The sequence below is a fragment of the Ascaphus truei genome, chromosome 2 (genome assembly GCF_040206685.1).
Source record: "Ascaphus truei isolate aAscTru1 chromosome 2, aAscTru1.hap1, whole genome shotgun sequence".
Lineage (NCBI taxonomy): Eukaryota > Metazoa > Chordata > Amphibia > Anura > Ascaphidae > Ascaphus > Ascaphus truei.
In genome coordinates, this window is record NC_134484.1 from 294107409 (window position 1) to 294133032 (window position 25624).

At 42.6% G+C, this 25624-nt stretch overlaps 1 protein-coding gene across 3 annotated transcripts in view; it reads right to left on the reverse strand.

Moving 5' to 3' along the window:
* CLPTM1L (CLPTM1 like) overlaps window positions 1-25624 on the reverse strand; it is a 383886-nt gene that overhangs the window by 281071 nt on the left and 77191 nt on the right. For all 3 annotated transcript variants that reach the window (XM_075586346.1, XM_075586345.1, XM_075586348.1), the window contains one exon: window positions 3-103. In XM_075586346.1, coding sequence (XP_075442461.1) covers window positions 3-103 — 101 coding nt within the window. The remainder of the gene's footprint in view (window positions 1-2; window positions 104-25624) is intronic.

Here is a 25624-nt window from a genome sequence, read left to right on the forward strand (position 1 = left end):
ACCTTTCAAACTTTGACTCCACATCAAAGTTGTCAACGTTCAAAACCAGATCAACATTATTATCAGCGCTAATAGTAGTCCGTGTGGTGGTATATACGCTAAGCTGAAATTAAAAAAAAAAAAAAAAACAGTTTGAATAAGAATCAGCATAGACAACCTCTTGAAAAAGAGAGAAAGCGCCGCACAGCACAAAAAAAGGAAGTGAAGGCTGATGTGAGAAAAATAAAAGAGCCTTATTTGCACAAGGTGCAAGCGAAACCTCAACGCGTTTCGGCCTGGGAGGCCTTTGTCAAAAGAGTGATTCGCTTGTACCATCAGACATCTATTTATACATCAGCAAACTAAGGACAGCTGTACATGTTGTTCAATGAAATGAATATCAGGTGTCCAGCATTATAATCATTAACAACCTCAGTGTCAGACTTAATGCCGGCATAATGAACATAGATGTCAGAAATACATGTTAAAACAAAAAATATATATATACATAAAAAAGACCAATCATTATGACTAAAGACAAAAACATAAGTCTAAATGTCTCAGTTCAATATATTAATGACAGGTCAATAAGATATAAATTCTATGCACCTTGAGCTTAAATAAAGCACAGATAATATAAATCTAAATGTAAATTTAATCACAAACCCAGAGATATAGGATAGGAGAATCAAAGGTTATAATCGACATTTTGGGCATTAATATACATTTGCAACACTTTCATGGTATCATAATAATGAAGTTAATGGAAAGTACAATTTAAACCAGAACTAAATTGGAATATATAAATAACTCAAAAGTAATTGTTTATGTAATGTAGGTATATTGAAAAAAACACCTGAAATAATATAAACAGATAAGAAAATGGAAAAAGAAGGAAGAAAAGGTGGGGGGGAGGGGGAAGGAAAGGGGGGGAGGGGGAGGAGGGGGGGAGAAATAAAGGGGGGGGTAGGTGGGGGGGGGGGGGTGAAGGGGGAGGGAAGGAAGGTGGGGGGGGGAGGGAAAGGGGGGAGGGTAGGAATGAAAATAATATAACAAAAAGGAAATTATTTACCAATAAATATATACATATCAAAAATCAATCATTAAGAAAATGTTAATCATAAAGAAAATGTTTTAGTTCCCACTCTACATTAAGGCCACAAGGTTGCAAACTGTTGAGGGAGAAAACCCATGACATCTCTTTTTTATTTAAACGGTTAAGTCTATCTCCACCTCTTGGGTGGATGGGAATGTGTTCAACACCACAGTAAGAAAAATTCTTTAGTCCCCCAAGTGGACATAATGAAAAGTGTTTAGAGACTGGATGTGAGAGATCACGTTTGTGAATAAGTCTAACATGTTCAGAAATTCTGACATATAGAGATCTTATTGTTCTTCCCACATATCTTTGTTTACAGCCACAGGTAATGACATAAACTACATGTGTGGTTTGGCAATTAATGAATGTATTTATCCGATACTTACTATTAGGGTATAGTGTGCGGATTCTTTTAGTCGGAGAAGCATACTTGCAATAATTGCAAAAACCACATTTAAAAAACCCTTTTGGTATATTCCCAAGTTTAGAATCTCTTGATTGAAACATACTTTTGGATACAGATGTAGCGAGTGTGTTGGCTTTTTTAAAGGCAAATCTGGGACCTGAATTTGTATATTGTTCAAGGTCTGTGTCCATTTTCAGTACATTCCAATGCTTCTGGATGATCTGTTTTATCTGGAATGCTTGTTTGCTGTATTTTGTGATGAATAGAGGACTATCCATAGTAGCTGTTCGTTTATCTTTATTACTCTTTTTATGGATTAACAATTCTTCTCGTTTCATCAAATCAGCATTTAGAAATGCCCTATCAACAACCTCTTGTTTATAACCTCTAGAGAGAAATTTTAAACCCAAAGTTTTGGAATGTTCCAAAAATGTTTCCTGGTTGGAGCATAGGCGCTTATATCTCATAAATTGTCCTTTAGGTATACCTTGGATCAATGCATTGGGGTGACTGCTACTGGCATGCAAGTATGAATTCCTAGCATGGGGTTTAGTAAAAATATCTGTCTGTATACCTGTTGTAGGATCACCATGGATGGTCACATCAAGATAATTTATTTTTTCAGTATGTGTTTCAAAAGTGAAATGAAGATGAAGATCATTGCAATTAATATCGTGAATAAAAGAGTGAATGCTATCAAGATCACCATCCCATATGAAAATTAAATCATCTATATAGCGTTTATAATAAATGATATTTGAACGAAATTTATTAGTGCTACCATAAATGTGCTGAGATTCCCATAGACCCATAAAGAGATTCGCATATGAGGGTGCAAAAGAGGTCCCCATTGCTGTGCCTTGTGTTTGTAAGAAAAATTGTGAGTCAAACAAAAAATAATTGTGAGTCAACAAAAAAAGAATAGCGTCATTAATAAAAGTGATTTGTGCAATGGAAAGTGATGAAAGCTGAAGGTAGTGATATATGGCACGAAGTCCGTGTTGGTGTTCGATAATGGTATACAATGATGTGACGTCCATGGTGACCCAACGATAGCCTGTTTTCCAAACAATATCCCCCAATGAAAGTAACAACGATGAAGTATCTTCAATGAATGAAGGTAGATTTTTAACAATTGGTTGAAGGAATTTGTCCACGTAGCGTGACACACCATCTCCCAAAGATCCAATACTGGCCACAATGGGACGCCCCGGGGGGTCCTCCAGTGATTTGTGGATCTTTGGGAGATGGTGAAACACAGGTACAATGGGAGACTCACATGCCAGAAATTGTCTTTCCTTATTTGTTATAACATATAATACGTCACCCAGTTCAAGCAATTTCTCAAGCTCACCAAGAAACCTCTTAGTAGGGTCTGTTTTGAGTTTAACATAAAAGTCAGTATTACTTAGTAATCTAAGTGCTTCATCTCTGTATTTCCTTGAGGATTGGACAATTATTGCACCCCCTTTGTCGGCATTTTTTATTACAATATCTTTATTTTTCTTAAATTCTTCTAAATCCAGTCTTTCTTGTACAGTCAAATTATCAGGTTTAAAATATGATTTTGAAAACGAGTATCCTTTAGCTAACGTCTTTAAATCTCTATCAACAAGTCGTTCAAATGTTGTCAGACATGGCCCTTTAGTGTTATAAGGCATAAAGGAAGACCGTTTTTTAAGATTAGAATCAATGTGGCCGAAAAAAGGGGGCGCAATAATTGCATCAGTACAACCCTCTTCATACAGAGATTGTAAGTCAAAGGCAAAAGCAGTATCTGCAAATGAAGAAATACCTCCACTTGAAACAGAAACGGTACCATTTCCACCATCATCACAGGGATTGCTATTTATGACTGTTGGATTCACAGTTTTCTTTGCAAATAACTTTTTTAAAGCCCATTTCCTAGTGTATTTTTGGAGGTCTATAATGGTTGTAAATAAGTCAAAATCCTCCTGTGGGGCATAATTCAGGCCTTTATTTAGCAATAACATCTGTGAGGATGTGAGGACGGTATCAGAAATGTTTATAACATTATTTGATGTTGAGTTTAGGAGTACTTCTTCCTCTTGCTGTCTGCTCCATGCGTTCTTTCTACTCTTTTTACCCCTCCTGCACTTCTTTGGTTTTTTGACTGACTATTCTCTATAGTAGTTTGATTTGTTCTAGTATGTTCCTCTCTGGAGTTAGGTAAGTATGTTCTATCAAAATAACCTGCTTCTTGATCTTTGTTAGTATGTCTATCCTGTGTAAAAAATGATACTGAGGGTCTGTCTGTATTATCGGAAGAGTCTGTTTCAAAACTCTGTCTGCGTTCTACATTAGGTGATTTCAGAATACATCTAGTATTGGACTTTTGATTGTTTATCTCTTCTTCTGAAGACCATTTGCGAGGGGTTGAATGTGAAGGATATCTACCCCTGGAGAAATCTCTAGTAGAAACAGGTCTTTCCCAGAAATAGACCTGACCCTTCTCATAGTCAGATCTATCTCTTGAAAATTTCTCCTGCTTTTTAATGACAACATCCTGCTCCATCTTTTCAATATTCTGTAACAATATTTTGTCATTATTTGAGAATTTATCCATATCTTTAAATCTATACAATTCTTTTTTTAAAACACCTATGTCACATGATAACATTTTCTTTTCAGACACCTTAGTTGCTACAATAAGTTCCATCAACTTTCTGGAACATTCATCTAAGATAATTCTCCATTGTGATTGAAAGTCCTTGCTGGGAAATCCAAAAGATGGCATCTTCTTGATACGCAGACCCCTCGGTATACGTTTTACTTTGATGTAATTTTCTAGAGTTATTATATCCCAAAATATACGGATATCCTGTGTCAATAGTCTCTCCAATTTAACAAAGTGATCAATAAGATCTGTCGAATTCTCACATGTGATGTTTTCTTTAATCTCATCAAAAATAGTTGTGGCCCTTTTTGCCCTTTCAGTGTTGTTGCCACATTTTTGGACATATGTTGTATGTATATCCATTTCTGCCTCTTGTTCTCCATCCATTTATAAAAAATAAAAAATACTTTATTTGTTAGAAAAAATGATAAAAAACCTGGGTAAGTATATAATGAATACTAAGACCCACTATCAGCCTTCACAATTGGAACAGGGATAAAATATCTTAATCTATTCAGATTGATATATAATATACAGTCACTTTGTCCTCTGTCTCCAATGTCTTCAAGCTGCCTGTAAATAATGTATAGTATACAAGTGGGTAAATCAATGGACTAACCCTCCAGGCGCTCAGAATAAAGCATAGTCCTGCTGGTGAGCAATGATAGAATGAATCTTATAGACCCCGGCTATACACAACCATTTAGCAGTATGAAAAATATATCCTTCCCCCCAACCGGCTCACCAAGAGCACTATCAGGCTGGAACACGGGAAACTCACGTATGATTCTTGGGGCTGTTGATGGCAAGCCTGTCCGGTCTTGACAGTGTGATGTACTGTATAATCAGAGAGATTAGACATACATTTTTAAATACTCTTTATGTTGATGCTTAGAACAGGAGAATCTGCAGGTTTGATACAGAGAAGCCATAATGAAACAAGTTTGATGGGCAATCCTGGGTGAAGCATGTTCATGTGATCCTGAGCATGCTAGGAATTATTGTATACATCATTTTGTGGAAGACTGCTTTACTTTGACATCTGTCAGCTCAACCATAACCAGAGAATTTAAAACTTGGTTCTTTTACGCCGACTGAATTAGGTTTAGTTGAACATTAATTTATCTAAAACAGCGCTTTCTTGGAGAAAAAACACCACATAACATTATGTATTAAGACTACATTATCTTGCATCCACGTTTCATGATGCTGACAAAATAGATATTTTTTATTTTCAAGTAAGATGATTATTTTATCTAAACCTAATCGATCAAAACATGGCTAGAAACAATCCCGAGTGCTGGCTCTTTGCCTTAAATTCAGCTCCAGGGCCATAAAGCCTGCAGAATCAGGATAAAACTGTGTAGCACCAAAGGACTGAGAAAAAGAAGTGACCTGGCCTTTGGTATTATAGTCTTCTCTTTATTAGAAGGTTAGGATGAGGTACTGCACCGACACACTTTATTCGAGCAAATACCCGGTATGTACCTGGCAGATACCTGGAATGCGCCGCTCCTAACCTCTGACAAGCCCCGTTGCATTTGCCTTCCCAGCCTGGGTTCATGCCTGGCTGATGGGCGGCTGATCTGTTAAATGATAATGATTAGGATTTAATAGGCTGCAATGCTTCGCGTGTCTACCAGATGGCATAAATTCATGAATTGTAATGCAGTTTATATATATATACTGTGCAGTATTGCAGCCAGCTAGAATAAAATGCTTCAATCCCTGCTTGGAAAATAACTCAATGCACTCGGGCAGAAAACAGTCACAAACCTCAATACACCCGGGTATACCCGAATTCGTGGGACTAGCCAAGCTCGAATAAAGTGTGTCGCCAGTGTAAGGTGCTCAAAAGTGTCCTATACACTTCTTGATAAAGTGCTATGCACGAAACGCGTAGAAGGGTTGCATCCCTTGATTTTATGATACCTAAATAAAGATTCTTCATTTTTGGCCAGACCTGTTCTTCTTTTGGATCGCGGTGCGCTGCATCATTTTTCTGCATTTCTCTTTATTAGAACAATTTTCTATTGTATATAGTGATTGTGACGGTAGGAGTAGCTGGCATCAACAAACTGAAATGAAGCCCAGCTAGCTACCCCTAAATCCATGTAACTTGGCCACCTATGTAAGGCTTATTTCGGCCTATCTGGGGGAGAACAGGCAATGTATAAATGCACTATGAATATGATAATATTCCAAAGTCTGTATTCTTTATTCCCTGTGACAATCCTTTCCTCAGTTTAGTGAATCAACATTGTTCCGTGATGTAATTTGGGGATCAGTCCTGTAAAGTGCTATTTGGATTATGTGCCTATATGTACTCATTTCTAAGATAGCAGACTTGTAATGTAATTTGCATGTGAGTTGCATTTCTATGGAGAGGACTCTGTGATTTTATCAGCTGAGGTTCCTGCAGATAAATCTGTATTGAGACACCTGTTGGGAGCATGGAGCTGTTACAGACATTTGGTGAGTGTGAAAGAGTGGACAATCAGGTTTGCTCTGATTGGCCAGCAGCTTTCCTCCCATGTTAAAGGATAGCCACTAAGGGGTATATAAGGAACACTGCTGGGCAGAGCAGGAGTTAATTATCCCACAGGGAGAGAGACACTCTGGGAAGGAGTGTGGAGAGCATCTGAGAGACAGAGAAACTGGGAGTCATTCTGTGAAGGAGTTTGGATATTGACAGTGATCAGCTGGAGATATGTGCCAGAGGCTCTGCTGTGTAATCAGCCCTCTGATATCCTGGACCAGAAGCGGACAGGGCAGCCTTCTTGAAGCAGCCCTCTACAGCTAGCGAGGCTAGAGTCTACTCCCCGGCCCCCAGTTGGTATTGTATCTTGTTTCGTACATCTTTGTTTTGTCTGCTGGCGTGTCAGAATAAACCCCCATTTTATTCAACAGCTTTGTCCTGTCTTGTGCTAGTGATCCCGGTGGTTTCGGTGTAAAAGTACTGGTCTCCCGTGAGTGACATTTTGAAACAAATAGGGCTACTAAGAAAAAAAACATATATACACACACAATTCAAATTTTAGGTGAAATATGTTGAATTAGAGACCAGAAAAGTACGGGGGTTAGGGAATGATGAACTAAATCATACTAATTGAAATATTGAATTTAATAATGTCTATTAATCGTTAATTAATGCAGGTAGGTGCAACCGTGAATGGGAGTGAATCAGGAAAAAAGGGGGGATACAATGTGTTTGTATCCCTGAAGAAATTCACTTATATGCACACTCCTGGGAGTAAAATATAACTTTTAATACATAATACTTAAAACATATATTACCGAAAAGGAAGGTATATTGAACTTTAAAAATGAATTAAATAGTATAGATACATGCACCCAGCAATTGCTCACAAAAATGTGTATATAGATACTCCAGTCAGTAATTTTACTGGAGTCCTGGAGACTCAAGGGGGTGCAGCCAGCCAAGGTGAGCCCAAAAGAGCTCAGCACTACAACCACTCGTGCAGAAAATGCATTAGCAAACTAGCAGCAGGGATTATTCACTGCCTTCAGGGAGATACACATTAACAACCCTGCAAAGATAATATCATACTCAAACTGCTACACTGTTTTTAGATAAATGTCTGCACAAGTGGATTGCTGGAATAAACACTACTGCTGCGGCACAGTTTATTCGAGCATTTGCCCGTTCTGTGCCGCAGCAGTAGCCTGGCGCGCGCCCGAGTGTGACGGGCGCGCGCCGAAGCAGCGGAAGAGCGCCCTCCGATCGGGGCGCTCTCCCTCCCGCTGCCGGGTCCGCCGGGTCCCCCGGAACCCCCTGCCGCTGTCCCGCGATCGCGGGACACCAGGGCTCCCTCGGGGAGCCCCTGGACGCGCGTGCAGGGGGCGCACGCTCCCGAAGACGCGTGACCGCGCGTCTATGACGCGCGGCACGCCGAGGGGCGGCCACTAGCAAGCCGGGAAATCTCCCGGCTTGCGGATCTGGCCGCAGTGCAATTAAATGTGTCGCCAGTGTATGTTAAAAACAGCCCCATAACGGGGACTGATGACATAATCACGCGTCCAACGCGCGTTTCCCTCCTACTATAGAGCTTCGTCAGGGACTGTTTTTAACATAGTGTTTATTCCAGCAATCCACTAGTGCAGACATTTATCAAAAACAGTGTAGCAGTTTGAGAAAGGTATTATCTTTGCAGGGGGGAAGGAGAAGCACAGATAACATTCCAAGAGACACTGTTTTTAAGTTATCCTTGCTTCATTCATTGTAACATCGCCGGAAGAAGAGATCAGTGTATCTCGAAAGCTCGCACAAATAAAAGCATTTCGTTAGCCACAGAACGGTATCATCTATTTATTTTTTGATTATTGAAGCTCGGCTAACACGGTACTGATACCTCTACATGTATATATATATATATATATATATATATATATATATATATATATTGTGACAGAAACCAGGGGTTGGTAATAAACTCCATATACAGGGCTCCCAGGATACTGAACAGTTTCTGTCCTGTCTAAGCTGAACAGGGCAGCCTCGTGGTACAGGCACTCCATTCCACAGTTTGTCTGCTGCCTGTTTTCTGTCACCTGTCATGCTGATTAGAGTTCAGGTATATAAGACCTGTTTCCTGTTTCCTCTGGGCCCCGCCCAAGAGCCTGGAAGGCTGCTGAACTGCAGAGGGGTGAGAAAGCCTCTTTCCCAAATCGCTTCATTCATTCTGTTAGTTTGTCTAAAGACTGCAAAGGTACTTATTTTGTTGGTGGAAGTGGACAAGCCACTTCCAACTCTGAGTCAGGGACATCTAAGTTTAAGTTATCGCTCAGACGAGCAGCTTTTTGTTTGGCTTTGTTTTCTGTTTAAACTGTGGCAGTCTCAGTGCCTGGGACTGAATAAACCAGGCATAGCCTGTTTAAAGGAACAGTACGTGACGTCTCATCATTTAACCTACCCTAAAAGACCGTGTTCTAACAGTCCCGGACAGACGGCAGAGCCCCGGAGTAAGCCGTTTGTCACATATGGTGGAGAATGCGGGCAGAACACTGAAAGGTCTGGGGGTTAAAGAACTTTAAAAAAAAAAAAAAAAAAAAGAAGGTTTTTTTTTCTCTCTCTCCAAACAAGATGGAAGACGTGGTGAGTGCGCTGGTACGCAATGTCGCTGTCCAGAAAGACGCGAATGAAGCCCAGCAACAGGCGAGTGAAACCCAGCGACAGCTGTTAATAGCCCAGCAAGAGACTAATGCAAACCAGCAAGAGACAAACCGCCTGCTGAGAGAGGAGCAAAAGCGGTTCGCTCAGGGCTTACAGCAGGAACTCGAGATCCTGAGGGGGACTATCAGTAACCTTCCACTGGCAGAGGCAGCTCCAGTTCCGAAAATGACCAGGGCAAGCCACTACCTTCAGAAGATGGGACCCTCGGATGATGTGGAAGCCTATCTTCTCACGTTTGAACGCACGGCACAGAGAGAGGGATGGCCAGAAGCTGAGTGGGCTGGTCTAATCGCACCCTTCCTAAGCGGCGAACCCCAGAAGGCTTACTTTGATCTAGAGCCAGCCGAAGCTAACGTCTATGCAAAATTGAAGTTCGAGATCCTCGCCCGCCTCGGCGTAACCACGGCTGTTCGTGCCCAAAGGTTTCACGCATGGTCCTTCACGATGGATAAAGCCACCCGAAGCCAGATGTATGACCTCATCCACCTCGCCCGGAAGTGGCTACAACCCGAGATCAACTCAGCAAGCCACATCGTGGAACGGTTGGTCATGGACCAGTTCTTGAGGAAACTTCCCTCTGCCTTACGCCGTTGGGTCAGTCGGAGTGACCCCCACAATGCGGATGAGCTTGTGGCCCTTGTAGAAAGGTACAGTGCAGCAGAAGAGCACCCGCAACCCACAGTCGTGGAGCAACCCCACTATCCGAGGTTCCAGGACTCTTCCAGAGACGGTAAAAGGGTACCGGGGTTAAGGGGCGCTGAAGAGCGGCGACCACCTTCACGCCGCTCCAGCAACAGTGGTTCGCACACTAAGGGCAATAGCCAACATGGGGAGCCGGGAAAAGGCTCTAAGTGGGACACAGACTATGTACCTAAATGTGTAAATTGTCATGAGAGGGGCCACACAGCAAAAATCTGCCCACTAAATGATGAGCCCATGCAATGCAACAGCGTGGAACCTTATTCGCTGTTGTCCCAATGTATGGGCCCTAGCCCAGAGGACCCCTTGAATAACCATCTGTGGGCATTTGTAAAGGTTAATGGTAAGAGGGTTCGGGCACTTCTTGACTCTGGGAGTATGGTCACACTAGTGTCCGAATACCTATTGCCCATTAAGAAGAAACAGGTAAACAGTTCACAAAGAGTGGCAATTTGTTGTTTACATGGGGATAATCATGAATATTCCACTGTTGATGTTTTTTTTTAAACAGAATTTGGTTCTTTAGATTTCAAGGTGGGTGTTGTACCCAAACTGGCACATGATGTGTTAATAGGGACCGACTTTCCCCATTTTCTAAAAATGTGGTCCCCAGCTCAGAATAGCGCCCAGAGTTCAATAGCAGACCATAACGAAGTGTTAGAAGAAACAAATCCTTTCCCTTTTTCAGAAATGGAGGTTGACGAGGGCCCAAATAAGAAGGGGGAAAAGGAGGAGTGCTGTGAAATTCCCTTCCCCATCACTACTTTGGTAGGGAATACCCCAAATCAAGATGTTGATCAGGCACTTACCACCCCAGTACAGGATAAGACCCTCGCTGACCTAGAGGTCAGTCCTGGGAGTTTTAAGAAGGCCCAGTGGGAGGACCCCACATTAGCGGTAGCAAGGGGAAATATACGGGACCAGAATAGTACTCATGGCCAACCAGATAGGTCACTTGCTTACCCCTACTTCGAGGTAGAGAACGACCTAGTATATCGGGTTGATAAAAGAAAATCAGTTACAACTAAACAATTGTTGGTACCACGGACATTCCGTAACGTAGTATTACACCTCGCACATAGTCATCCATTGGGGGGACACCTAGGGGTGGAAAAGACAAAAGAAAAGGTTCTCCGAAGCTTTTATTGGCCTGGGGTTCTGGCAGAAATTACAAACTATTGTTCCTCATGCCCAGAATGTCAGATCACCGCCCCGTTCAAAGCATACCGCAGCCCATTGGTACCCCTTCCCATAATAGAGGTACCATTTGACCGGATTGCTATGGATCTAGTAGGACCCCTAATAAAGTCTGCTAGGGGACATCAGCATATATTGGTAATATTAGATTATGCTACCCGATATCCGGAGGCAGTTCCCCTACGTAGCACCTCTGCTAAAAACATAGCAAAAGAGTTAGTACTTCTGTTTTCCCGGGTCGGAATTCCTAAAGAGATCTTATCTGACCAGGGAACACCATTTATGTCCCAAGTAACAAAAGAGCTATGTAAACTCCTAAAAATCAAGCATCTCAGAACCTCAGTCTATCATCCACAAACAGATGGTTTAGTGGAAAGGTTCAATAAAACCTTAAAGAGCATGTTACGCCGGGCGGTCGATAAGGATGGGAAAAACTGGGACTGTTTGTTACCATACCTGTTATTTGCCATTAGGGAAGTTCCCCAGTCATCCACAGGCTTCTCCCCGTTTGAACTATTGTATGGCCGACATCCAAGGGGCTTACTGGATATAGCCAAAGAAACTTGGGAACACGAGGTTACCCCTTACAGAAGTGTAATAGAGCATGTTGCCCAAATGCAGGACCGCATTGCTGCAGTCCTACCCATAGTGAGGGAACACATGGAGAAAGCTCAAGAAGCACAAAGGAATACGTATAATAAGGGTGCTAGGGTCAGAATTTTTTTTCCAGGTGATAGGGTACTAGTTCTGGTTCCCACCATGGAGAGTAAATTCCTTGCTAAATGGCATGGGCCATATGAGGTCTTGGAAAGAGTGGGAGAAGTAAATTATAGGGTAAGGCAGCCAGGTAGGAGGAAACCTGAGCAAATTTACCATATAAACCTACTCAAGCCCTGGAAAGATAGAGAGGTCTTGTTAACCCTAGTACCCCCAGGTCCGTCAGAGAATCAAGAAACTGACCCAGAGGTTAGCATAGCTGAAACACTGTCCGTGCATCAGAAACGAGAGGTCCAGAGTTTAGTGAGAAGGAACAAAGAAATCTTCTCTACACAGCCAGGTAAAACTAACGTAATTAAACATGACATAGTCTCTGAACCGGGGGTCCGAGTTAACCTTAAACCGTACCGAATCCCAGAGGCCAAGAGAGAGGCTATAAGTTTAGAGGTTAAAAAAATGCTAAAACTAGGCGTAATTGAGGAATCCCAAAGTGGGTGGAACAGCCCTATAGTTTTAGTCCCAAAGCCAGACGGTACAACAAGGTTTTGTAATGACTACCGGAAACTAAACGCGGTGTCAAAATTTGATACTTATCCTATGCCCAGGGTGGATGAACTTGTAGAGAGACTGGGCAAAGCCCGATATCTCACAACCCTAGACCTAACAAAAGGGTACTGGCAGGTTCCCCTCACAGAAAGGGCAAAAGAAAAAACAGCCTTCTCAACCCCAGACGGCCTCTTTCAATATAAGGTGCTGCCTTTTGGCTTACATGGAGCTCCCGCCACATTCCAAAGAATGATGGATAAAATTTTAAAACCACATGTTCGGTACGCTGCCGCCTACCTGGATGATGTGGTAATCCATAGTGAAGATTGGCAGTCCCACCTTCCAAAGGTCCAAGCTGTGCTCGACGCAGTTCGGTCTGCTGGACTAACTGCTAACCCCGCTAAATGCACTATTGGTCTGGAGGAGGCCAAGTATCTGGGGTATTCTATTGGTAGAGGGTTACTCAAACCACAAACACTCAAAGTAGAGGCAATACAAAATTGGCCAAGGCCAGTCACAAAAAAACAAGTAAGGACCTTTTTGGGGTTAATTGGCTACTATAGGAGGTTTATTCCCAATTTTGCAACTAAGGCAACCCCACTAACCGACCTCACAAAAGCAAGAGGACCGCTAATGGTAAAGTGGTCCCCCGAAGCCGAACAGGCCTTTAGAAGCCTGAAAGAAGCTCTCTGTGCCCAACCAGTGTTGGTCACACCTGACTTCTCCAAAGAGTTCGTAGTCCAAACCGACGCATCTGAGGTAGGGCTGGGGGCGGTACTCTCCCAGGAGTCTCAAGGGGAGGAGCACCCCATCCTTTATTTAAGTAGGAAACTAAATCCCCAGGAGAAAAATTACTCCATAGTCGAGAAAGAGTGTCTCGCAATAAAGTGGGCTGTAGAGACACTCAAGTATTATCTGTTGGGGAGAAAGTTCCGATTGGTCACAGATCATGCACCCCTTACCTGGATGTGTCAAAATAGGGAGAAGAACGCTAGGGTGACCAGGTGGTTCCTAAGCCTACAGCCCTTTAAATTTTCTGTGGAACACAGGTCGGGGCACAAACATGGCAATGCCGACGGGTTGTCAAGGATGCACTCCCTAATATCCATGGTCGCTCACCCCTCGAGGTCTGAGCTGGGGGGGAGGATATGTGACAGAAACCAGGGGTTGGTAATAAACTCCATATACAGGGCTCCCAGGATACTGAACAGTTTCTGTCCTGTCTAAGCTGAACAGGGCAGCCTCGTGGTACAGGCACTCCATTCCACAGTTTGTCTGCTGCCTGTTTTCTGTCACCTGTCATGCTGATTAGAGTTCAGGTATATAAGACCTGTTTCCTGTTTCCTCTGGGCCCCGCCCAAGAGCCTGGAAGGCTGCTGAACTGCAGAGGGGTGAGAAAGCCTCTTTCCCAAATCGCTTCATTCATTCTGTTAGTTTGTCTAAAGACTGCAAAGGTACTTATTTTGTTGGTGGAAGTGGACAAGCCACTTCCAACTCTGAGTCAGGGACATCTAAGTTTAAGTTATCGCTCAGACGAGCAGCTTTTTGTTTGGCTTTGTTTTCTGTTTAAACTGTGGCAGTCTCAGTGCCTGGGACTGAATAAACCAGGCATAGCCTGTTTAAAGGAACAGTACGTGACGTCTCATCATTTAACCTACCCTAAAAGACCGTGTTCTAACAGTCCCGGACAGACGGCAGAGCCCCGGAGTAAGCCGTTTGTCACATAATATATATATATATATATATATATATATATATATATATATATATATATATATATATATATATATATATATATATATAAAGCTGAGTTAAGTTATGGTGAGTAAAAAAAGTGACAAAAACCCTCCACAGGAAAGCAAATATGCAAATATAACTGTATGCTCAGCAAGCTTAAGCTTATAGGGAACCATGTTAAAAATGGTTATTGAGGCAAAAAGTGACACTGTGTGCTCATTTGCATGTAATTTCCCAGAATCCCTTGCTGCAGTGGAAGTGCTGTATGCTGGGTGATGATGGGGAAAGGCGGGGTTGCAGACCTGCCTAAGACATGCAGATGAGCATACAGTTATATTTGCATATATATATATATATATATATATATATATATATATATATATATATATATATATATATATATATATATATATATATATATATACATATATATATATATATATATATACATACATATACATACATATACATACATACATATACATATATATATATACATATATATATATATATATATATATATATATATATATATACACACATATATACTGTACACATACATATATATTCATACAACACGCACAGTGTTCGACAAACCTATACATTTGCACGCCCCGGGCGAGTGGATTTAACATTGTGGCGAGCTCCTATTGGCCCAAGCAGCACACGTGTGGTACTAGGTGGCGAGTTGATTTTTTTTAGTTTGGCGAGTTGATTTTTTGGTGATTTGTCGACCACTGCACATACATATATATATATATATATATATATATACTGCTGCGGCCGAGTTTATTCGAGCATTTGCCCGTTCTCGGCCGCAGCAGTTACCTGGCGCGCGCCGGAGGGTGCCGGGTGCGCGCCGAAGCAGCGGAGGAGAGGCCCGCCGATCGCGGCTTCCCCCTCTCCTCTCCGGATCCGCCGGGTCCCCCGGAACCCCCTGCCGCCGTCCCCCACATCGCGGGACACCAGGGCTCCCTCGGGGAGCCCTGGTCGCGCGTGCAGGGGGCGCAGGCACCCGATGACGCGTGACCGCGCATCGGTGACGCGCGGCACGCCGAGGGGATGCCACTTGCAAGCCGGGAAATCTCCCGGCTTGCGGAACTGGCCACACTTCAATAAAGTGTATCGCCAGTGTGTGTATATATATATATATATATATATATATATATATATATATATATATATATATATAGTGCAGAATAAATGAGTTCTTCAGTATTAGGTGATTTTTTTATTGGACTAACAATTTGTCATACAGGTAGGACAAGCTTTCGAGAGTTCTCCTCTCTTCTTCAGGTCAGGCAATACTGATATACACAGGAATCTATGGCTAAAACAGTGTAGAGAGAAAAAAAAACAGATATGTACTGTAGATAAGGTAGGGTGTAAAAAGTGTTTGAAGCCAGGGGAGGGTGACAAGGAAAGGAGGGGAGGGGGAGCGATGCTGGGGGGGGGGGGGAGGGAAAGAAAGTGTGGATAAGAATAGAGGCAAGCAGGATAATTACAAACAATTTTGATAGGGTGTGAGAAAATCCATGTCAGCATTAAGTCCTTTGGTTTTGGTGTCAAAGAGTCTTATCATTCTGAGTTCAAAAATGTTTTCCATTCTTGAGTGCTTTTAAACATTCCATTGAGGATTTAGATTTTTTGATTTAGATTTTTAAATCATTTATGGAATGATCTGGTTGTGAGAAATGATGTCCCACAGGTGAGCAGTATCTTCCTTCTTCGTGATGGAGTATGGAGTGTCTGTGCATATTCATTCTGCCTTGTAGTTTTTGGCTGGTTTCCCCAATGTAGCAACCTTGGTCACACCACCAACAGGACGCAACGTCATACTTGACGGCTACATACAGAGCTTAAGATCGCAAATTTCCTCACTAGCATCAACACAGCAGAAAAACTATGTACAACCTATCCCTCATGGAGAGATCTGCTATCAAGGAACTGCGAAACAACCACAGCATCACCATCAAACCAGCAGATAAAGGAGGCGCAGTGGTGCTTATGAACACAAATAAATACATAGAAGAAGGCAATAGACAACTCGCAGACAACACCTACTACAAGAAACTCACGCATGATCCAACCCAGGAATATACAAAGCAAATCATGAATCGCATTCAAATATTCCGTAACCACCTGCAACCACAATTGAAGCAACTAATACCTGACAACCCAGGTGTTGGGATCTTCTACATGCTTCCCAAAATCCACAAACTAGGAAACCCCGGCAGACCTATTATAACAGGTATGGATACACTCACGGAACAAATATCAGGCTTAGTGGAGAATATCCTCAAACCTTTAGTCAGAAGCACCAACAGCTTCATACAAGATACCACAAGATTCACACCCTATCACAATTGTTTGTAATTATTCTGCTTGCCTCTATTCTCATCCACACTTTCTCTCCCCCCCGCCCAGCATCCCTCCCCCTCCCCACCTTTCCTTGTCACCCTCCCCTGGCTTCAAACACTTTTTACACCCTACCTTATCTACAGTACATATCTGTTGTTTTGTTTTGTTTTTCTCTCTACACTGTTTAAGCCATAGGTTCATTCCTGTGTATATCAGTATTGCGTGACCTGAAGAAGAGAGAGAACTCTCAAAAGCTTCTCCTATGACATTGTGACGGGGAGGAAGGAGTTAATACCTGATTTGCTATGCATTACTGTGGTTGCCCTGTCCCAGACGTTTTTGTTCCCCATTTACAAGCCATTCCCTGGCTGCCATGTGAAAAGACAAAATGCATTGCTCGCCATACCCTCTAACCGACACATGATAGCAGTATAGAAACCGGCATTTCAATGAGCTGCAGGTATTTTTATGATCGAGTGTGACAGGGTAAATAAAAGCCACCAGCTATATGCCTGGCAGACATATGTTTAGCCTGCAATGCAGCAGTGACTAGGTTAACTTCAACTGGGAACCTCAGGACAATTAGTTGGATCCCAGCTGCCTAATCAAGGTGTGTTAAAAAAAACCAGGCTGTAGACACATGGGGCTGGCTGTTGAGGAGAGAGGAGTAAGCTACTGAAGAGATTACTGAAACAAGGTCTGTTAGCAAAGTAGATGAATTATGAACTGTCTGTCCCCTGCATAGAAAAGGGTAGCTGCATTATTTTAAGACTGTCTGCTAAAGAGAAACTGTTTTGTTTTGTCTGCTGAAGAAAAAGCCATTTTCTTTTGTTTGCTGATGAAAAGCTATTTTTGTTTTTGTATGCTGTACAGTATATCTTTAAAGGCTAAATAAATAAGCCTTGTCAAGAAACCCGCGTGTGTAGTTACATGTACCCTGCAACACCGAGCCTCAAAGGAGTCTCAATGGGCTGTAGGTATTTTTATGACCGAGCCTTAAAAGGGGTCTCACAGATTTAGAGTCTCCCTGTCTAAAAGGGTGTCAGTTATGAAAAGACCCAGATACCCATAAGTTATACACGGCCGGCATTCTGAGATATCACAGATGACAGTCTATTGACATTTATTGGTCAAAAATCAGACGGAGCGGCACCAAGTTATGGGTGTAGCCCAGGTATGCTAAGTGGCATGGGCGCCAACCTGACCCATGCGCCCTGCCCACCGGACAGCCCTTTTGACCGGTCTTATGAACTTGGCTATTCGTTGGTTTCTTTGATCCCACGAGGGGATTGGATCCACATGTTAAAGATAGCTTTGGGCAGTCTATAACTGTGGCTCCCCAGGTATCCCCAGTGTGATTCCTGAATTTTAATCCATGATGTAAAGATGAAAGACTTTGTTCCAGCACAGCAGCAACCAGTCCAGGAGTGAAGGGGTTAACAACAACATAACCACAGGACTTTTAAAACCAAGGCTGCATTTCTTGCACTGGCAAGCAAAGGACAATTTATTTAGTTCCAAGGACAATTTATTTAGTTCCCTTATCCCAGTGAGTGTTGTTTTAAGTGTATTCTGCAGATGTCATGTGTTTGTCTATTAAGGAAATAAATCACAATTTATTTTGGAACTTGTTCTGTTCAATCAAGTACCCAGAAATATAAATGTGCTGATAAAAGTTGGTGTCATCGTGACAGACATAAATTGTTAGTCCAATAAAAAAGGTATCACCTAATACTGAAGAACTAATTTATTCTGCACTATACTGTAGCAACTGGACCAACACGGCTATCTTCTGCTTTTTATATATATATAAATATATATATATACACACAGTGGTTGACAAATCACCAAAAAATCTACTCGCCACACAAAAAAAAATCTACTCGCCACCTAGTACCAAACGTGTGCTGCCAATATTTACTCGCCCGGGGGTTAAATCCACTCGCCCGGGGCGAGCAAATGTATAGGTTTGTCGAACACGGTATATATATATATACATATATATATATATATACACACATGTATGTATATATACATACATACACATACATACATACAGGGCTCAACAAATGCACTCGCCATTTTAGCCGCAGGCGAGGCAGCTGTGTTCTGATCTCTCTTTTCCCTCTGCTGCAGAAGTGGAGACACTGACTACATTCGGCTCACAGCTCTGTGTGCACTGTGCATGCTCACACTTAGTGGATCATGGGAGTTGCAGTTTTTATAGATATGAATACAAAGTGTCACGGGAGACCAGGCGTTTTACACCTTTTTATCAAGATCATTCATTGAGCAAAACAAGGTAATGAAATAAATTGAAGTTTATTCGCACAAATTCGCTTACACACAAATGGAACGCAAAATACAGACAAAAAGACAAGCATACTGGGGGTTGAAAACTAGACTTTCCTCGGTGCAGAAAACTCTAAATAAGCGTTTTACCCGGACTGTGACTTAGCCCGGATTTCCTTGGAACTCAAATCGGCATGAAGTTCTACAAGCCACTTCTCCCTTCTCTTTTTAGAACTTGGACTTTCTTGACCGCGAGTTACCACAATTCTTCTGGAACTTAAATCGGCATGCAATCCCAGCCGCGTCTGCTACAATGGATTTTGTGAACTTGGGCGCAAAAGTCGGGACTTTAAGGCAGGTTTTTCAGGCTTAAAATCAAAGTCGGTTGCTTTGCTATTTGCGCAAGAGCATCTTTGAAAAGGCCGCCCACGCTCTTACTACCGGAGAACTGTAATCTGATTGGCTCACAGGTTCTTTATAGTATTCTGAGTTTCATTCACAAAACTCAGCAGCCAATCATCGCGTGGGAAAATTCCCAGCAACCCATCAGTCAAGCCGGCTAGCAAAGCAGGGTCACTGGGAAATCTGAAATAGCCAAGCGACATGCGCAAGTTTGCCACCTCTGTCCCTGGCCATCTCAATGCCACCCACTGGGACAGGCTCCAACAGGTCTGGCAGAGGAAGTGGCAGGCTGGACGACTGCCATTGATCTCCGGATCTGGTACTCCGCCTTTCCCCGCTGCCCAAATGCTATTCCCACCTCTGGCATCCTCTGACTGCTTTGAACTCCGATGTCAAGCAGACTTATCGGCGCCTATGGGTTAGCTTGGGCAGCCTGTTTGGACATCGGTTCTGAATGTAAAAGCACATCACATTATTAAAGTATATTTTAATACACGTGGGTACAGTTAGGTCCGGAAATAATTGGACACTGAGGAGGTCCTGTTCCCTAGAGATCCAAATCAGGAGGATGTCATCGATGTAGCGAAGGTACAGTTAGGTCCGGAAATAATTGGACATTGATACAAGATTTGTTATTTCGGTTGTGTACCAAAATAAATTCAAGTTACAGTTAAATAATGAACATGGGCTTAAAGTCTATCAGCTTTAAATTGAAGCTATTCACATCCAAATTGGAGGAAGGGTTTAGGAATTACATCTCTTTAATATGTAGCCCCCTCTTTTTCAAGGGACCAAAAGTAATTGGACAATTGGTTCAAAGCTGTTTGATGGCCAGGTGTGGGCTATTCCTTTGTTATTTCATCATCAATTAAGCAGGTAAAATGTCTGGAGTTTATTCCAGGTGTGGCATTCGCATTTGGAATCTGTTGCTGTGAACCCACAACATGCGGTCAAAGGAGCTCTCAATGCAAGTGAAACATTTCATCCTTAGGCTGCAAAAAAAAAAAAAAAGAAAATCCATCAGAGAGATAGCAGGGACATTAGGAGTGGCCATATCAACAGTTTGGTACATTCCGAGAAAAAAAGAACGCACTGGTGAGCTCTGCAACACAAAAAGGCCTGGACATCCACGGAAGACAACAGTGGTGGATGATCGTAGGATCTTTTCCATGGTAATGAAAACCTCCTTCACAACATCCAGCCAAGTGAAGAACACTCTCCAGGAGGTAGGCATATCATTATCCAAGTCTACCAAAAAGAGAAAATACTTCACGAGAGCAAATACAGAGGGTTCACCACAAGGTACAAACCATTCATAAGCCTCAAGAATAGAAAGGCCAGATTAGACTTTGCCAAAGAATATCTAAAAGAGCCAGCCCAGTTCTGGAACAGCATTCTTTGGACAGATGAAACTAAGATGAACCTGTACCAGAACAATGGGAAGAAAAAAGTATGGCGAAGGCTTGGAACGGCTCATGATACGAAGCATACCACATCATCTATAAAACACGGTGGAGGCAGTGTGATGGCATGGGCATGCATGGCTTACAATGGCACTGGGTCACTAGTGTTTATTGATGATGTGAAAGAAGCAGCCGGATGAATTCTGAAGTGTATAGGGATATATTGTCTGCTCAGATTAGGCCAAATTCAGCGAAGTTGATTGGACGGAGCTTCACTTTACAGGTGGACAATGATCCAAATCATACTGCGAAAGCAACCCAGGAATTTTTTAAGGCAAAGAAGTGGAATATTCTGTAATGGCCGAGTCAATCCCCTGATCACAACCCGATCTAGCATGCATTTCACTTGCTGAAGACAAAACTTAAGGCAGAAAGACCCACGAACAAACAACAACTGAAGACAGCTGCAGTAAAGGTCTGGCAAAGCATCACAAAGGAGGAAACCCAGCGTTTGATGATGTCCATGCATTCCAGACTTCAAGCAGTCATTGCCTGCAAATGATTCTCGACAAAGTATTAAAAATGAAAATTGTATTTATGATTGTGATAATTTGTCCAATTACATTTGAGTCCCTGAAATAAGGGGACTGTGTATGAAAATGGTTGCAATTCCTAAACGTTTCATACGATATTTTTGTTCAACCCCTTGAATTAAAGCTGAAAGTCTACACTTCTATTGCGTCTCGATTATTTCATTTCAAATCCATTGTTGTGGCGTAGAGCCAAAATTATGAAAATTGTGTCAGTGTCCAGTTATGTCCGGACCTAACTGTATATGTTTTAATATACTTTTGAGTCTCTGGGTATAAGGGACAGAATAAGAAAGATGTACTTTTATTCCTAGCTGCCTTATTCTCCATACACAATCTTTTGGACTCATACTGGACTCTCAGACTTCCCCCTCAACCTTATATACGGTTGGGGCACCTACACTGGCGACACACTTTATTGAAGTGTGGCCAGTTCCGCAAGCCGGGAGATTTCCCGGCTTGCAAGTGGCATCCCCTCGGCGTGTCGCGCGTCACCGATGCACGCGATGCACCGGCGTGCACGCGCGTCCAGGGCTCCCCGAGGGAGCCCTGGTGTCCCGCGATGTGGGGGACGGCGGCAGGGGGTTCCGGGGGACCCGGCGGACCCGGAGAGAAGAGGGGGAAGCCGCGATCGGCGGGCCTCTCCTCCGCTGCTTCGGCGCGCGCCCGGCACCCTCCGGCGCGCGCCAGGTAACTGCTGCGGCCGAGAACGGGCAAATGCTCGAATAAACTCGGCCACAGCAGTACAAACCCTACACTGGTTCTGGGTCACATTGGCACTAATTGTAGAAGAGAAGTGACCCAAATAAAGCACTCAAGCTCACAATCTGATGATTGATGTAGTAGTTAAAATGTAATCTTTATTATACAGCAACTAAAATAATGGGTATTAAAATGATGAGCTGAAGGGGGGCGTGTCCAGGACGCCGATGAGAGAGGCTGTGTAGAAGAGGAGCTCCACAGACCCTGATATAATAAGAGCAGAATGGAGAACAAAAAACCCGGGCGCTACCTAGGGGGATGATAGATAAGGTAAAGGGGGATATAGCAACCTTGGTGGTAGGCAAGGTATCCCTCTGCTTCTTTTCCGCCTGTGACTCTAAAGACCCCAATAAAGGATCTACCCAGGATCCTTCAACAAATGAGTCAAGAAAAAAGGGGGGGATGGGGGAGCACCGGTAGAAAGCTAGTGTACACTGAATGGATTGTGTAATGCTCTATGCCAATGTGAAGGGTTTTGTAGGTGTAAAATAATTTTTAACACTCACACGGCCTTGTGCGAATGCTGTCGCATCGAGGTATCTTTTGGACTCTCTTTTCTTTCTTCTTTCTCCTTTCTTCTTTCGTCTCCTATCTGTCTTCTGGATTCTTTCGCCGCCTTGCGTCTGAGTTCTTCTTCTCCTACTTCTTTGATGTTGGACTCACCCTCGGAATAAATATATACACAAAATATATGAGCAAACTGTGATTGTATCAAGAAGATATCAGGATATGTGATGAGGATATATAATAGGAATATGTCATATGGATAAAACACTCACACGGGCCTGTGTGCGTGCACTCTATGGGATGGTATCTTGGTCTCTGAGGGGCAATGAATAGTTGAGGCTCTAAAAACAGAAAGTCAAAGGCCACACCTTGGTTAAAAGGCAGAAAACAAAATAAATTAAATGTTACTACTCACACGGCCAAGTGTGAGTGCACACTTGGAAATGGTATCTTTAAGATTCTCCTTCTGATGTCCCGGCTGGGAGAGGTCCACTGGTGCTGCACGTGAGTCCTCACCCCCCCCCAATGGGTCAAAAAGTTCTGAGCCCGGGAATTCAAGGCCAAAGTCTTTATTAAATCAATAAATAAAACAACAAAACACAGCTAACTCAGCCTGTGAGTTACTCTGTGAAATAGTAAAAAAGCCAGTCTTTTGGGAATCGAGCAGGACTTGTGGTGCTGCAGCTGAACTGCCTCCGCGTCCGGATGTAGCGCTGCACGTCCGCGTGACCCGCTCCCGACGGTGGCTTGATAGGGTCTAAAATCTTGGGGGATTTTGAGCTACGCGTTTCGCCCTATGGGCTTCCTCAGGCTCCGTAGTTAGAATGGTCTGGGCTCGCTGCTCCTGCTTTATATAGTGCGGCCGGCCATTCTACTACACCCCCTAATTGTGTTTATTCTGAGTATTGAAATCGGTGTCAGCTGTTCTACATTGATCCTGTAAACAGTGTGACCGCGTTCCGTTCTACTTCACTGTGCACATAACCCACGTAATAGAGGACTGTGACTTGGTATTTAGTTAAAGGGATTTTATGCACCTTGTATTTGTCATCTTCAATTAGAACCTTACAATTCCTATATAATGTCACTCATTGGATATTTGTACTGAACATTAAACATAGGGGACTTAAACATGAAATTGGATCCAGGGAGTGCCCCCTCTATTCCTCTGACCCTTAATGACTATGAACAACTCTTAGGCTAAGAGTCGATATTTAAATGAGTAAAATTAGTTGATTTAAACAATTGCTAGGTCATGCATGGAATAAAAGTGCTAACCACACTATCATCAATGAATGGTCTGATACTCGATTATTAATATAAGAATCAAATAAATATCTATATACAGAATATTTAAAACTTTTTTAAAATTCTTAATAAAGGATTTCTTAATTCATATAGTTCAATTTTATACATGTGGTACTTAAAAAATGCTTAAAAATACATTTGTACTCTCTAATAAAAAATCCTCATAAAAGATGCCAATTTTGGGTATGGATTGAGCGTAAATTGTTACTATCCATAAGGACTCATCTCCTTAAAGATGCTGTGTGGGATGAAGCAGATCTATAAAGAAAAGCAAACATGCAATCAATCCCGTGTGAGATATATATTAACCAATATAGCAAAGACCTCCTAGTGTAGGTCTAGGGGGATGCGGCAAATCGGGAATGGCAGGAAAGGTGGGGTGGGAAGGGGAGGGAGGGGGAGGGGGGGGGATTGGACGGGGGCGGCGGCGTAGGCGAAGTGGGGCATGGAACACGAAGGTCCATGGAGTTAAGGATGGAAGATAGGGTGTTTTTAAGGAGTAGCTTGAACAAATTGGATACTCAGTAGAACGCTCCCAGGTCTATGTCTATATTCAGACCCTTTGGGGCTAGAGTCTGTAATCTGTAGATCCAAAAGGTTTCACGTTGTCCAAGTTTAATAAGTTGATCTCCACCCCTCCAATGTGCCTCTACCTTCTCTATTCCCTTGTAGGTGAGACCCTCTGGATTCCCTCCGTGGGACATACTGAAGTGTCTGGAGACACTATGGGTCATAACCTGCTTGCGTATATTGCCCACGTGTTCCAACACGCGGACCCTCAAAGGTCTTGATGTCCGGCCCACGTATTGGAGACCACACGGACACGCAAGCAGGTATACCGCATAATCCGTCCGACACGTGATAAGGTGTTTGATTTTAAAATTTTCTTTCGTGGTATGAGAGGTAAACTCTGTCCTATCTCCTTTTATTGCCTGTTTACAGGCTTTGCAACTGAAGCAGCCAAAGAAACCTACCGGAGGGGGTAGCCAATGTTGGGCCCTTTTCTCTTTCTCCCTCCTAAATACACTAGGTGCTAATTTGGCTTTGATTGTGGGTGCTCTTTTAAAAATCACCCTTGGTGCAGATGGAATGTGTTCTTTTAAAATAGGATCCATCTGGACTATATGCCAATGTTTTTTTATTATTTCTGTTATTTTACCGGCATCTGTGCTGTAGTTTGTAATAAAGGCTGAAGAAAAGTTTTTGTCTTTAGTTTTATTTCTAGATTGTAAAAGCTGTTCTCTGGGGACTAGTTCTGTTCTCTCTAATGCAGTCTCTATTATTTCTGGTTCATACCCTCTTTCTAAAAATTTATCTTTTAAAATCTGGGCCTGTTCCCTGTATATCTCTGGGTCTGTACAATTTCTTTTAATCCTGCGTAGTTGTCCATACGGGATGTTTTTAAGCCATTTAGGATGGTGGCAACTTGTGTTTAGTAAATAGTTGTTGGCATCGGTGGGTTTAAAAAACGTTTTTGTCTTTACTGTACCGCTTTCCACAAAAATTGTAAGGTCTAAAAAATGTAAGGAGGTTTTGCTGTGTTCCGAAGTGAACTCCAAATTTACTTGGTTCGTGTTGATATAGGTAATGAATAGGTCTAGATCAATTTCATTTCCCCTCCATATGAGCAGCACATCATCGATATAGCGATGCCAGGAGACAAGGTTCGTGCCAAACGGATGGTCGGACCAGATATGACTGTCCTCCCAATCTGCCTTGAAGATGTTCGCAAAGCTGGGCGCAAACCTTGTCCCCATTGCAGTGCCGCACAGCTGGAGGAAAATGTC